This window comes from Bactrocera oleae, chromosome 3 (genome assembly GCF_042242935.1).
Source record: "Bactrocera oleae isolate idBacOlea1 chromosome 3, idBacOlea1, whole genome shotgun sequence".
NCBI classification, from domain to species: Eukaryota; Metazoa; Arthropoda; class Insecta; order Diptera; family Tephritidae; genus Bactrocera; species Bactrocera oleae.
Window position 1 is genome coordinate 60,660,180 of NC_091537.1, and position 16,405 is coordinate 60,676,584.

The following is a 16,405-nucleotide window of genomic DNA, read 5'->3' on the forward strand; positions in this document are numbered from 1 at the left end:
CGGACTAGAACTACGCCTGCTTACTATATATAACAATTTTGAATTTCATCTGATTCTCTAATATAACAATTTATAAATGGAGAGTCAATGACGTCATCGAAACAAAACTTTGCACAAATAGTGCCTTTTATGTATTTCATCTCACGTCTAAAAACTGTCGGAATCAATTCGAATTTTGCGGTAAATATCGGTCAATCTGTGAGAACTATATTTTGAAATTCGGGCAGAATATATTTATGCCCTTGTGCCAAAAATGTGTATAATCGAGTCAATACTTCCCCTAGCCCCCATGTACCTAATATAAAGATTTTAAAACTTCCGGTTAATTTTATGACATCTTAATGAAATTCAGAAAGAATATATTTCTAATAACAGTGTAACCAATGCCTAAAATAGATAAAATCGGTGCAATGCTTTCCCTAGCCCCTACATACGGATATACGGATTTTCAAACATCCGCTTGACTTTATTCCTGGTATTGACATGTTCTAATACGAAAGCTGCATAAAATTGATTCAAATTATCCCCTAGCTCCCATATATCTTATATAAGTATTTCAAATTGAAAAAAGCGAGAGTATAAAATGTTTGGTACACCAGAACTTCCTTATTTGTTTTATATTTGCTTTTATGTTTACTACCATGTCCTATAAATTTTTCACTAATTTCTTTCAGGTGCAACTGTTGTTTCGTGGCGTGTTAATAATCAGGAGCAACTATTTGTAAGGTACAAATATAAAGATTTATTAATATATTATAATAATTACAATTAGTATCAATGTTTTTTTCGCAAATTTTCGAATCGAATACATTTTCAGATTTTAAATATAACCTTTCTATTCTTAAACTTTTAGTATATAGTATACCGTTACAATGTGTATGTATGCATGTATCCATTTAAATCCTGTGCAGGGTATACCACGAAGAAAACGTCAGAGACCCTATACAGTATACATATGGCATATGTAAATGATCAGCGTGACGAACTGAGTCGATTTAAACATGTTCGTCTGTCTGTATGTATATACCCGAACTAGTCCCTCAGTTTTTGAGACATTGTTGTGAAGTTTTGCACCCGTCCTTTTTTCCCTAAGTAGATGCTCATTCGTCAGCATTTTCGATATCGGAAAACTACAGCATATAGCTGCCATAGAAACTGACCGATCAAAATCAAGTTTTTGTATGGAAAACTTTTTTACTTAACAAGATATCTTCTCGAAACTTGGTAAAGATAACAGTGGTTTTGTTGCCCTAGATATAATATCTATTTCTGATACATATTTGGGTTAATAAATCATGAAACTATAAATGATTTGGTAAGATTTGCTCTCGTTTATTTTTTAATCCTTATTTTCATTTTACATTACACAAATCAGAAAACATAAAACAAATTAACATATATAATATTATAACACAAGTAAACAGAGAAAAATGTCGAAAACATATGTTATATTTTAATAAAACTCCTTATGTGGGCTTTTCTTTTATAATTTTCTAGTCAAAAATCTTTTTTTAAGGACCAGCAGTAATCTGCCATTATATGACGATACCATATCTAATACCATGTTCCGACCGACATTTAATCACTCACTAATAAACTAGATTTAGAGGTTTCGCCATACCAAAATTACACTTGTTAATCTCGTCACCGAGGAGATTTGAAGTTAATCTACTCGAAATCTCCCTCAAGTCAAATCTCCAAAGGCAGTGAGGACAGTCTAGAATAGTGAATTTATTAAAAGTAGCTCGATACTCTTTATTGCTCTTAAAATTTGTAAGTTTGTCAGCGTATTTTTCGAAATTTCTTCATTATTTGGGGATTTATAGTTACCTAGGAAATTTTCAACTATCAGAACAGAAAACTTTTTCAAGCCTCAATATCCCGTAAAGTCGTAACCTTGAGAAAATCTGTATTTTTCATTAATTGCCGTATTTGAGGACAATCAAATATTTCACCTTTCAAGTTTTCATACCAAGCTTTAGAAATTTTCTACAACTGTAATCGAAACAATATCCCACATCGTCCACCGCTTGAAAAATGGAATTTATCATACCTAACTTGATCACGTATTAAAACACAACACAACATTTTGAGAAAATAACTTTGGGGTAGATGTTTCACCATCTTATTCAAATGGTAGACTGTACCAATATTTGGGTATTTGACGTCATCATTGCTTCTGAATCATTCATTCGAATTTGTTTTGAAACTTTTGGTGGACTTTGAGTGTAGATATCTTCACGTTTGATGTTTATTTAAACCTTAACATCTTCCCCATAATTTTTCGCATATTTTTGTTAAGGAGTCTGAGAATGGGGATTACGTCATGTTTCTGTGCACGAAAAAGTTGCGAAAAACCCCAATCATAACTGGAAAAATAAATTTTATTACTAAGAAGCCGATAGTTGATCAAAATGTAAGATATGCAAAAATCTTAAAAACAAGAGCACACTCAACAATCTTCTGAATAAATTTGTAATCTGGGCATTTAAAACAATCAAAATTTTATAAGATATCCGGGGCAAAAAAAATATGTTTTTTTTTTCTTGTAAAGCTGCCATTATAAATTGACCAATCAATATCAACATCTTTTGATACCCTTTTTTGCTATAAGAAATGCTCCTGTGAAGGGTATTATAGCTTCTATGCTGCTGGATTTAACAATTTTTCTTGTTTTCATTTCAAATCGTAATAAGTTTAATTTGTTTATCCTTCGGATACTTTATTTACTTCTACAAATTTTGTGCTAGTAATTACGCAGGTTCGTAATGATCTTGTTTAAAAAAAACTAAGTACAATTAAAATTACATCGAGATTTTTTTTAAGTAGAAAAATAAATTTAAGACAAAAGCTACCTCTTTATTCACACTTTTAAAACAGGGGATATCAGATAGTCCAATCAACTTAACAACGCCTCTAGCAAGCCATTCGAACTTTCAGGTAAATTATCTCACATCAAGCAAAATTAACAAAAAGTGAAAACGAAAGTCTAACATACAAATCAGAATCTAAAACATATGAACAAAAAGTGGTGGGGAAAAAATTCGAAGTAACTACGCAGACACAAAAGAAGCTGAATGAGCGAGAAACGTAAAAACTCGTTAGTTATCTCTGACTGGCGTATAAGTCAAAATAGCAACAATGAACTCATGAAAACATACATAGGCGCTGATTTGAGGTCGCAGCGGGTACTATTTAAGAACACAAACGATACGTCGTTTCGACTTAGCCTTCGCAGCGGTACCTTAGTTCGTTTCTTAGTCTGTTGACCATAAACATTCTGAACGTTTTTATGAATGGATCTATATACATTTGTATAACTAAGTTCCAATTGATATTTCCCAGCGAGAATAGAAAACGAAGGAATAGGATTACCATACTTAACTGAATAATTTCATTCACTAAAGGGCACTGAGTTTGCTTGAGGTGTATTGTACAGGGAACAGTTTCTGTTATAAACGCATTTAACATTTTAGTTGATAGTGCATTTAAATATGTTAAAGTCCAACATAGTATATTTTTAATATCTACAGCTAACTGTTAAAATATACGAAATATCTTATTCTGAATTACGGAAAAAACAAATTTATAGAGTTTTTATGTTTATGTAAATTTATTCTCAAATTTTTGGAAACCAGTAACTTTTAATATAAGTAATGTATACCTGCTTCGTCGTGATATCGATACATTATATGAGATTTCATATCCTGTGGCACATAAAAAAAAGTTTCTATATAAAATTCCATTTCGCCTTTCGTATATGTTGTGTCGTTTTTCCTATAGTTGCTATGGAATGTTTTTATTTTTCCCTTACAAGTAATTAATTACTTCTCAAAAGTATTTACTTTCAATACCATTAAATTGGCACAATGGTTTAACGCACCCACATATTGCATGCGTTTATTTCAGCTAAAAATCCTTTTTCATGTATATTTTTCGGTGGCGGAAATTTTTTATAGGTATCTTCTAAACCTTTGTCATTCGATTTTACTTTTTATATATTTGTATATCCTAAATATTTCATATTCTTTTATAATATTATCTCAAATTTATTTGACCCATCACCTTTAAATCTTCCTTTAAAATTTTGAAATTTTCCCTTATCAATAATAATTTCCCTTAATATCTTATTTGCAACACGATTTTCATGAAAATTGATGATCGAAATATCATTTTCATCAGCTGAGGCACATAGGCTTTTAAGAAATCGTCAAAAGAAACAAACATTTATTTAATTTTTATATGCCTTAATGGAAATAAGAAAGCGGCTAAAACTGTAGGAAGCTAGTATACAAGAATTAGAATACTTCATACTAGGGATACCCGATTCAAAAGTGAACAAAACGGTTTTGTACTAAGCAAGGAGTATAGGGGAATTAAAAGAGCAAATAAAAATTTATGAAAGAATTAGATACAAATCAAAGGTCGAAGTTATGAAAGGAGTAGTTACTCAGGGGAGATGGGAAGGAAAATATCCAACAGGCATCTTTCAAATGTGGCGAAACTTCGGGCATAGCAAGGAATTGCACAAACCAACAAATTAGATGTTATAAATGCAACAAGATGGAGCGCTGCGAATGTCCAACGGTTAAAATCAAAAGTGAAAAAGACAATTTTTAAGCGAATGCTGGGTGGAATCGGTAGTGCGAAAGTGGTCACGTTTGGCAGTTTCGAAACTAAAGCAAAAGTAGATGATGTTGAGATAAATATCACATTTCATATTGTCAACAATAGGGATCTTCAATATCCGGCAATAATTGGACGTGCAGTTTTGAGTCAGGTCGATTTGATAGTTAGTGAAGAGAACGATAAATTTCAAACGAAGTATAAACCAAATACTCGTCAAAAGGACAACAAAGACTATGATGACCAAATCGCAGAAGAGGCAGAAATATTAGCTTTTAGTATGATTTGTATAAAAGAACAAGCGCCGAAACCAAAGTATGATTTGTCACATCTGGATAGGGGAAAAATGTTAGAAGTGGAAAAGCTGATCGCTTAATATGAGCCAAAAGGAATTTTCCCCGGTGGAAATGAAAATTAGTTTAAAGGACGATGTACCGGTACATCAGTCACCCAGGTGCGTATCATTTCAAGATCAAATTGTGTTTAAAAAGGATAAAACAAAGCGATTATGTTACATTATCGCAAATAAAATGGGAAAATTTTGCGCGATAATTTTCCAATGATATTGATTAACGAGGTAGTTGAGAAACACCAGGGATATAAAGTTTTTTCCACATTAGATCTGGCTAACGGATTTTTGCATGTTCCTGTCGAGAAAACTCTAGAAAATAGACATCGTTTGTTACAATGAAAGGTCAATTCGAATTTAAATTTGAGCCGTTTGGCATCTCTAATTCACCAGCAGTATTCTGCAGATTTATCCATTCGATTTTTAGGGACCTAAAAGATAAGGAAACTGTAGTCACTTATGTGGATGATTTAATCATTCCATCTATAGACGAGAAGGAGAGGTTACTAAAACTAAAGGAAGTTCTTACAGTAGCAGCAGATGCTGGACTACAGATCAAATGGAGAAAGTGTAATTTTTTGAAACGTAAAGTAAATTTTTTGGGATATATAATCGAAAATAGCGCAATTCATCCGTCGGCCGAGAAAACCAGAGCAGTTAAAGCTTTTAAACCTCCCAGAGACAAAAAAGCCATACAACAGTTTTTAGGGTTAACATCTTCTTTCGCAGATTCATTCGAAAAAATGCGCTTGTGGCCAAGCCGTTATCAGATCTGTGAAATGATCAAAATTTTAAGTGGGAGGAAGAACAGGCACTTGCTTTCGAGCAACTTCTTCGCTATCACAATCTCCAGTTTTAGAATTGTATAACCTGAACGCAATAACGGAAGTTCATACAGATGCATTAAAGCATGGGTATCGGGCGGTAATGTTACAAATGAAGCATATCACCCAGTGCAGTTCATGAGCCAGAAAACAAGTTCAGCTGAAGAGAATTATCAGCAGCTCTTACGAAGACGTTTTTATCGCTCATGAAATTTTGTACAAGGATCCGGCAAAGGAACTAATCGTGGTACCAAAACAGATGTAGAATGAGATCCTCTTGATAGCACGTAAGCAAGGGCATTTTTCAATTAAAAATACTTGATTGCGTAGGAAATACTACAGATTCCAGGGCTCGAGGAAAAAGTAAAAAATATAGTAAGCAGTTGTGTCGAATGTTTAATAATGAACACAAAGAGTGGTAAATTGGAAGGATTTTTGTCGCCAATCGAGAAAGAGGATTATCCTTTAGAGACATTTCACATAGATCATGTAGGTCCAATGACAACGACCGGGAAACAGTACAAATATATCCTAGTTGTGATCGAGGCATTTACAAAATTTGTGTGGCTTTACCCAACAATAGATACAAGTGCGGAGGTGGTTATAAACATGCTTTCAAAGCAAGTCGATATTTTCGGAAACCCGCGTAAAATTATATCAGATAGGCGATCAGTATTTACATCACAAGCTTTCAAAAGTTATTGTGATGATAATAATAGCTCTCATAACATGAATATTAAAGAGAAATGATGCTGATATGTATGCCAACCAGGGAATTTTGATATGCCATTTGAAATATATTTTCTTTTATTTAACTCTTATTTATTATTTTTTAAAATATTTTGTGTTAATTCATTCTTACTTTATTATGAGTTTCAAACTTCAGGCTGACTTTATACTCCATATATCGACCAATATGTATGTGAGTTATCTTAATTAAATTGGGTGAGCCTTTTTTTCTCCTAACAGTGCATCTGTGTGCCTAAAATGGATGAAGTTTGGTGAAAACCCTCTTAGCCCCCATATAACTAATATCAGGTTTTTCAAACATCGGGTTGCATTTATCAGTCAATGTGTGAGTTATCTCAATGAAAATGAGAAAGTGTGTTTTGCTAATTACTGTGTATTTTTGTGCCTAAAATGGATAAAATCGAGTGAAAACTTGGTCGGCCCCTATATATAACTAATATCAGAAGACTATGGAGTAAAGTATAATAGATTGGTGATGGTATGGATTTATTTTTGTTTTTCCAACAAGTTTTATACCGAATATATCGTTCAGTGTGTAATTTATATTATTAAAAAATAGCTTGAAAATATGTTCTCAAGTATAACTGAGCCGTCCCTTTCTGTGCTCCCAATACAACCCCATAAATGTTTTCCGTTTTCCATCTGACTTTAAACCGTCCTGGTTGCTCAAACTGTGATATTTTAATGAAGTTAAATGAACAAGTTTTCTTAAAAATTATGTGGTTTAGCGCGGGATTATAATGGAATTGATTTATACCTTGGTCCAAACTCATATCTCTTACATAGGATGATCCATTTCAAAATTTCTTACTTTTTTAAAGAAAAAAATACAGAAAATTCAAATTTAATGGATTATTATCATTCGAAAGAACATTCTCAGGCATTTTTTTTTTTGAAGATTATCTCTTTCAAATGTTGGCCCAAAACGTGAAATTATCTATTCACCGAAGTGTGCTCTCAATAAATTTTTTGATCGATGCGATGTGTGGGAAGTGGCGCCGTCTGGTTAAAATCAAAATGTTGCCGAGATCACGAGCTTCAATTTCAGGCATCAAATAGTCGGTCATCATGGCGCGATAACAGTGGCTTCGTTTTCACCGGCATCATTACAACAAGCATCATACAAACCACACCAAACCATTGTTTTTTCGGGATGAAATCTCTTAAGGTTGCTCTTCGTCCCAAATGCGGTAATTTTGCTTGTTTACATACCCATTGAGTCAGAATTGGGCCTCATCGCTGTACAAAATTTGGCTCGAAAACGTAGAATCTTCTTGGAACTTTTCAAGAGCTGTACGCTTTCAATTTGAGATTTGGACGTAATATGCGCCAAGTCGTTCCTATGTCAGTCCGAATTGCTGCGATCGGCGCCGAATCGACTATTCACGGTTTTTGTGTACACTCTCAGCTGCGGCCGCTATATTTTCTTCACTGCGTGATGTTTTTGAGTAAATTAGTTATTCAAGTTTCAAACTGTTAGTTCTTTTGTCACAGTAGAGAATATAAACAAAGACCGTAAACCAGAGAACGTAAATCAACGAGAAGGTGCAGGTTAGAACATTTGGAAAATTTCTGTCGGGCAATTTACATCACAAGCAAAAAACTCAAACATTTCTCGCTTTTATAAAAGCGGCGAATCTGTACAAATACAGCTCTCTTAACATGCCCAATCGGGAAATATTGAAGAGAAATGATGCTGATATGTATGCCCAACCAGGGAATATTTTATTTTATTCCTTTTTTTTTTAAATATTTTTATGTTAATTCATTCTTACTAAAACTACAGTAAACAAAATGTTACTTAAGCTCTGTAATAATGAAGTCTCATTAATTATTAATATTTCGATTACTTAAGAATCGCTTTTTCCTTGATGAGTGGAATAATCCATTCTCATCAAAATATTGCTGGTGGCCCTTACACGAAGATAAGAATGCGTTCTGCTGAAATATGCGGCATATGCTAATATTCTAATTGAAACTCTCTTTATTGTAAGAATTAGTCATTTAGCTTTAAGTAAATAAGTAAAATGTATAAATAAGAGTAAATTGGAAATATAGAGGGTAGTGTTTTCCATTCGGACCACCGAAACTATCGTTTTTCATTTCTTCCGCGCGTTCGCGGAAAAACTTATGTATATTTAATCCTTCCCTATGTAGAGAAATTAATTGGCGCCCAACGTGTGTTGCACGTGTTCGTGATATCCTTGGCCAACAAAGGGAGAAAATATTAAGTATCCCTAGCCAAAAGTATAATCGGTCCTAAAAGTGCAACTGTTTGCAATATCCTTGGCTAATAGAGGGAGAAAATATCAAAAATCCTTAGCCAAAAGAATAATAAACCATATAAGTGGACAGTGACGCGTGTCGAAAACATAAAATTTAACAAACAAGTATCCTCTCGTGAGAATCCATTTTTATATAGATTATTCTACATATATCCAAATTATATTTCTTTTCTCCTTATACTATTTAATTTTTATCATATATTTATACAATAATGTCTTATATAATAACAAATTATACATATAATTTAAATTTTTCTAATTAGATTATTTACATATTTTTCTTAAAATTGTCTAAAAACTACTGTCAAAATTGCTATATCATTTCTTAATATATATTGGAAAAAAAATGAAGAACTATTGCAATAAGTCTGAAAACTTTAGTTGGAAATAGAGACACAAGTACTGTCATGATTGCATTCACATGGGAAGGATCCATGTTTGAAAATGCCCAATTAATTTGTGTACCGGAAGGTGTAGTTGAATATTCTACACCAAGCAGGGAACTAAAGTTTTTTTCTTGGAGCAGATTTCCTATTGAATTCCCTGTAGACATTAAACAAATGTTGAAATCTCCAACAATTAGCACATTTTGATTGCATAACTCAGAAGTAAGGACTTCCTGAAGTTCTACAATTAAATGCCTGAGAGAGAAAGCTGAATTTCTGTATAGATTCAGAATATTAATACTGAAACGTTTAAACAAAACCCCTTCTAAAACTTTGCGGCCTGAATAAATTTTCTTTACAGCCTTTGGTTCTACAATATAGAGCTAGCAATACTATGCTTTGCATATATTATATTGCCTCGTTTATTTCTGTTGCTTGTTTCCGTGCTATCTATCCTCAGCTCGTTAATTGGAGTAAATCCTGGTATATCAAGATTTTTGTAATAATAATAATAACCCAACGATTACCCATCTCCCGCCCAACCGACGCGAGGGGCGCAATCCGCATGCGTGCGGAATTAGCCGAGTCAGAAAAGGTAAGAGAGTTTTTTAAGTGTTAACTGCTCAGCTACAGAAAAAAAAATTTCAACAGCTAAGATTTATAGTTACAATAGAATAAATTGTTACATTTTCATTCATTAAGAGAAAACAATAAAGTCTTTTTCATTTTGAAAACTGAGTCAGATAAGTCAAATGTGCTGGAATGAGAATTAAAATCATGACATATACGGCGGAATGGCTCGTTTAGTTCAAAATTTGATTTACAGTATTTTAACAGTAAAGGTCTAAACTGCCTCGAAAAGCGAATCGGGATATTAAATTTAATTTCAGACAGGAGAAAAGAACTGCAAACTGTTCAATTCAAGGTTTTTACTAAGAATATTATGCCAAGCATTTCCCTACGACTAGAAAGTGTAGGTAGATTAATAAGTTTTAAACGACTAGTGTATGGAGGTAGACTTACCCTAGAATCTCATCGGAAATGCGCTAAGGCGAAAAGTAAAAATTGTTTTTGAACAGACTCTAACTTGTCAGAATGAATTTGGTAGTTAGGGTTCCATACAACAGAGGCATATTCCAATATAGGTCTAACCAAAGTTGTATAAAGTGTTTTAGTAATATACAGATCTCTAAATTCTTTAGATCAACGTTTAACAAAACTGAGGACAGCTTTTGCTTTCAAGACCATGGTGTCAATATGAAGACAAAAATTAAGCTACTCCCAAATCAACATAGTTAAAAACTTGCTCCAGAATATGGTGTTTTATTACATAATAAGAGGGGTGCACAGATCTACGGGAAAAGCACATCGTCTTGCATTAATCAGATTCAATGGCAAATCATTTCTATCACACCATGCAACCATATTGTTTAAGTCTGTTTGCAACAGACACCTTTCCTCAGTCGAAGTGTATGATTTAAAAAGCTTTACGTCGTCAGCGTATATTAAAATTTTTGAGAATTCTATTACTGAAGAGAACAGAATCAGGCCAAGATGACTACCTTGCGGAACACCCGAAGAAACATTAATGGTATCTGAAGGTGTATCCTCAAATATCACTCGTTGTGTTCTATTATAAAGATAGGAAGCTACCCATTGAAGAAATCTTGGCTGAAAGCCCAGTAGATCTAGTTTATGTATGAGAATCGAGGTTTACTATATCGAAAGCTTTGCTAAAGTCTGTGTAGATAACATCCGTATGCTTATGTTCCCTAAAACCCAATGATACATGATTTACAAATTCAAGCAAGTTTGTTAGAGTCGATTTCCCTTTACGAAATCCATGCTGAGATGAGAAAATTAACGGAGAAATCGAAAAGGTTATATGGTCAGTGATGATAGCTTCAAAAAGTTTAGGTATAACTGATAGTTTTGCGAAACCTCTATAGTTTTCAATGTTGGATCTAAATCCACTTTTATGCAAAGAAATTATAAATGGCTGTTTCCATATTGAAGGAAATATAACGTGTTTAAGAGAGGAATTAAATATCCTTGTCAAAGGCAAGTAAACATATTTGGCACTATTTTTTAGGAAGCATGAGGGTATCATGTCTGGGCCGTAACTAAAAGATGGTTTTAACTTATTTAATTTAAGTGGGACGTCTTCTTCAGAAATAATTGGAGCGTTAATTAAAGTATTCGAACACAGCACGTGCTGATAAGAAAAAGTTTTGGAAGAATTATTACAGTAGTTTGACTTGAAAAATTCTGCAAACATATTGGATATAATATCATTGTCAGTTGAAATGATAGATTTGTATTTCATCGCGGACGGAAATTTTTAAATCCTGCGTATGGAGTTCACGAAATTATAAAACGATTTTGGATTACTTACAACATTCTTTTTTACTTTATTTAAGTAATTATCATTACATTTTTTGTTTATGTCAAAATATTGTCGACGCAATATGGAATATTTAGAATAGTCGACAAGTGAACAGGTTTTTTTAAATGTTTAAAGGCTCGAGTTTTTCTGTTATTCAATTTATGTAACTTTTTTGACGACCACGGACTTCTAATTTTACTTTTATTAACAATTACTATTGGAACATACTTTTCAAATAATTTCGTAATAATGTTATTAAAATGAGAGATACTCAATTCAATATTACCATTATAATTAGGCCATGATATTGTAGAAAGTTATGTATTTAACTTTTTAAAATAAGCTTTTGCAAAGTTGAACCGAGTACGGAAGCACGAAGTTTGATAATTATAATCGCGTACATTGCTTATGATTTCGACAGATATTTCCAAAGCAGGATGATACTAATCCTCTGGTAGAACAAGAGGATTACTCTGAATAACGGAACACTTTGAAGAGGTATCAACGTATACTAAGTCTAAGCATTTACCAAATTTATTCGGAATCAAATTAATTTGGTTCAGACCCAACTCGGAAATTTTTTGGAAAACCTCATGAAAACATAACCGATCGCAAATCGGTACGATATATTCATCGAAAGCTTTCCACGAAGCACACGGTAAATTGAAATCTCCTAATAAGATTATTGAATCTGCATCATTTGCCATCGAAGTAGCACTATTTATTAAAGAAGCATGCTGCATGTATACAGATAAGTCCGAATGGGGTGGTCTATAAGACATTTAAATTCAAATGAGTCGGTTCCTGGAACAAGAACATCTTCAGATGGGATGAAGGAATGTACGGCAAATAGAATACCTCCACCGATTCTGTTCAGTCGATCACATCTAAATATTTGAAATTCGCTATTTAAAATCTCATTATCAAAAATGTGAGGTTTTAACCATGTTTCTGTAAATCCAATTATATGGAAATTAAAATTGGAACTGTTTAAATACAATTCGTTAATTTTGTATTAAGACCTCTAACATTTTGATAATAAATGCTTAGCGAATTTTTACCAATCAGTTTTTTAAATCGGTGGTTGCTTTTGGTAATTTAGCAATGTTTTCCTTAGTTTGACTTCTAAGTTTAGGCTTAAATTCGCGTACGAAAGCCCCAGGTGGCCAGAATGAAATATCTAAGATCTTTTTGAATGTTTCAAGAGATACGTCTATTTTATACGTCTATATTTCACGGATAACTCCAAGTTTCTACAAAACATAAAATATCTGAAGATAGCATCAAACAGTCGTTTTTTATATCATTAATGTGAGCATGAAGACTCTGAACATTATGGAATAAAATTTTATGTCCTGATGTTCAGGAATTCATAAAACTGAAACTTGTTGTCAGAGCTTTATTTGTGTTCAATTCCCTCAGTTCCTTAAATACAGGATCCGATTCAGAAAATTTGTTAGAAGGAATAAAATTTCCTATGATGAATAGACCTTCTGCAGTAGTAGCTCGACTGCAAGCGACATATATTGAAGCTCTAGGTATTTTGGGTCGAGTATGAACTACAATTTTATTATATGTGGCACCCTGACTTTTATGAATAGTTATTCCTTCAGCCGGAACAACTGGAAACTGATTTCTTTCAATTGAAATTTGTTCATTTTTCTTCTTATTCTTTTATATTGAAAAGATTTTAAAACTTTTTCAATTGGTGTCCAAGAACTTTCTAGAGGATGAGGCTTTTTTGATCGTGCTATCAAACCAACGGAAGGTTCCAAAAATTTAATCCACAGAATTGTTGGAAAGGAACATTGGAAATCAATATGCATATGTTGTCCAGCTGCCCCATTAACCAAGCCATCACACGTGTTTATATTCACTGTAATCATATATTTGGCGGATGTTTTTAGTGTCAATTCATAGGGCAGTCCCTGCGTTTCAGAAGTTTTGAAAAGTTTAACTCTTTCCAAAATATTCTCATTTTCACTTATACCAATTCCTTTAACTGAGTCTTTTGCAGTTGAAAGGATAGCTTCAGTTGGGATTCGACTGAGCTTAAGGGCATTGAAATTATTTGTCTCTTCATTGGATCAAAATAAATGTATGGCATCGGGAACTTCTTCGAAATTAACTACTCGAGTTTCAATGAGTAATATGTCCTCATTTGTCATAGTACCAGATGCCATATGATTTAATGCAATTGCAAAGGCCTGATCCTCCCGTTGTCTCATTATTTCTGTTAATTCAAAGTATTTAAATAACTCCCACAAAAGGGGAATCAACTAAAGTGCTGTATGAATCATTGGGATTAGGAGAGAATATCCACCTATCTCCAACAGGTGAGAGTTGCTTCAATTCACCAAACACGATGATCGGTATACCACCGAAAAGGCTGTCTGTTTTGAAAATTTGTTTTAATCTCGCATCAACAGAGCTAAACATACGAGCACCTACCATCTATATTTCATCAATTATGATTAATTTTAAATCTGGAATACAATGAATTCACTGGGTCATTGCTAAGTGGCCTCAACTGATTAACAGGTAAAGAGAATATTGAATGAAGGGTCATTCCACCTATTCCGAACGCTGCTTTACCCGTAGGTGCGCAAAGAAGAAATTTTAAGGAACTTGGATTGGATCCAGATGTAGAATTGTTAAGTGCCTGCACCGCCGCCAATAAACTCATAAAATGGGCGATTTGTTTTTAGCTGGTGCGTCAAATGTGTCAAATAGGTTCTTTGCTTAGTATTTAGACTTTGACCTAAAGAAAATAGTTCCTCAACTGGAATTAAAGGGGGTAGTTTAATAAGTCTAAAATTGCAATCAGATTCAGTGCCATTATCTGTTGAATCTTCACCATGCAAGTCCAGCAAATTTATATTTGGGTTTATATCTGAAAGTGCCAACACTCTGAACTCATTTTCCACTATAGGTAGTTCATTTTGAGCACCTTCCTCTAAGTCTATTTCATTATAAAGACTTTCTAGAACATTTTCAAGTTCTCTTTGCTCAAAAACATCATATTTTCTTTGATTTTCCTCAATTAGAATACGATGTTTTATGCAAGTCCGCTTATTATCGTTTACAATGAGATCTTGATGTTCATTCCGCCATGGATAGTAAAGCATTACCATTTCGCGGAAATACTCAACTCTGGCCAAATCTGGGTTAAACCTTCTATACTGAATAATACAAGGTTTGGTACGTTTCTTAACAAAACCGCTACCGTCTTTAAGAGGCATGACAATCCCGCTTTCTGGTAAATTATCGTTTTCCCTCTCTTCTTCTTCATGATCACTGTCTTGTGCTCTTCTACTAGATTTAACATATTAATACATAGATCAAAAATCAGCTAAGCAAAGATTTTCTAACTGATCGGATCTTTGAACAAAACGGTCCAAAATACCGGCTACGAATATTTCAGTCGAACCTGAAGGAAGGTTCTGTAGTTCTGCTCTAGGTTTCACAATTCGAACACGTTCCTCAGGTCGAGAGGTATTTATAAATATTTCTGCATTACTTGCTTCCGAAAGATGGAGCCCAATGCAGCAATATACGGCTTCTTGTGCCTGATATAAATTTGTGACCTGTATGTTTAAGTTTTTGTCTTAACAGTATAATTTCCAGCATTTACCTCTGATATAGCTTCATTTAAGAGCCTAGAAACTCCCCCTTATAGACTTGTTAATATAATTAATTATATATGAACAGCAAGCATATGCATCCAGTATATATTGGATATCCATATTTGCTCATTGGAGTTCCAAAATCAGAGGATTATGAGCGTTTATAAAACTATCCTGTAATTTTCTTTTTAGAAAAATTTTGGGTTTTGTTAAATTTGATCTAAGGGCTTACAAATAGTCATCAAAAGACATATTTTTTCTACTATCAAACAGGAAATGTTCAAAATCGTTTAAATTAGAAATGTCTTCTGTAGTCATATTTGAATTTAACACGTTTTGAATTTTGAAAAAGTTTTACTTGTGTCTTTCTGAATTTTAACTTGTTTCTGTAAGAGGTAACAGTATTTGCGTTGAAGGCATTGGTGGATATGGTATACCAAAACGACAAAACTGTTGTCCTCTTATTTCCCTGGTACAAGACCGACTGTGGTTATGCTTTTGATAACCCAAATAATTTTCTAAGTGGCTGACCAAACCATCTGTAGAAATATAATTGCCAATAAAACTAATGACATCAGGGAATGTCTGAGGATCTTGAAGGTTGATTCTGGGCGAATTATTAAGCCAATACATACCATGTACATGCGGGGAACCTCTCTGTTGAAACTCCACTCTCCAGTAGAAATTTGTAACAAAATAATCACCAAAAACGCCGGCGTTATCTTTAAAAAGCTTAAGAATTTGTCGATAGCGGTAGTCAAAATATCTAGCACAAGTAACCGCGTCTGACCGAATTAAGCGATATCTATCTTGGGTTGTTAAACTGTTGGCTTCCTCTTCCGAAATATCTTTAGAATCAACAGTTTTAGAGAGGATGACCAAAAGCTCAACCCACTGAGATTCTGCAGCCGATAAAGTGATAAAGAAGGTTGGAAGACCAAATTGGCGAATCATAGCGAATGCCTTTTTCTTCTCAGCTTCCCAGTGCGCAGGCGCCTTTCAAAACCGTGTAACCATCATCGTGTTGAATCAAGTTTTGAACAAAGTTCTTTTTTACTATTCTTAATTTGTAGCAGTTCTAATTTTTTGTAATCATAGAACAACTTTGGAATGGTACACGCTCTTCTGTCAAAACGGCGAATTTCAGAACGTATTATCTTGCTATATGTTTCA

General features: G+C 33.5%; 1 protein-coding gene across 17 annotated transcripts in view; it reads left to right on the top strand.

The window, feature by feature from the left end:
* The window catches only part of LOC106624388 (uncharacterized), a 132,219-nt gene that overhangs the window by 34,750 nt on the left and 81,064 nt on the right, over positions 1 to 16,405 (top strand). For all 17 annotated transcript variants that reach the window (XM_036364982.2, XM_036364935.2, XM_036364937.2 and 14 more), the window contains one exon: positions 675 to 726. In XM_036364982.2, the coding sequence (XP_036220875.1) occupies positions 675 to 726 (52 nt within the window). The remainder of the gene's footprint in view (positions 1 to 674; positions 727 to 16,405) is intronic.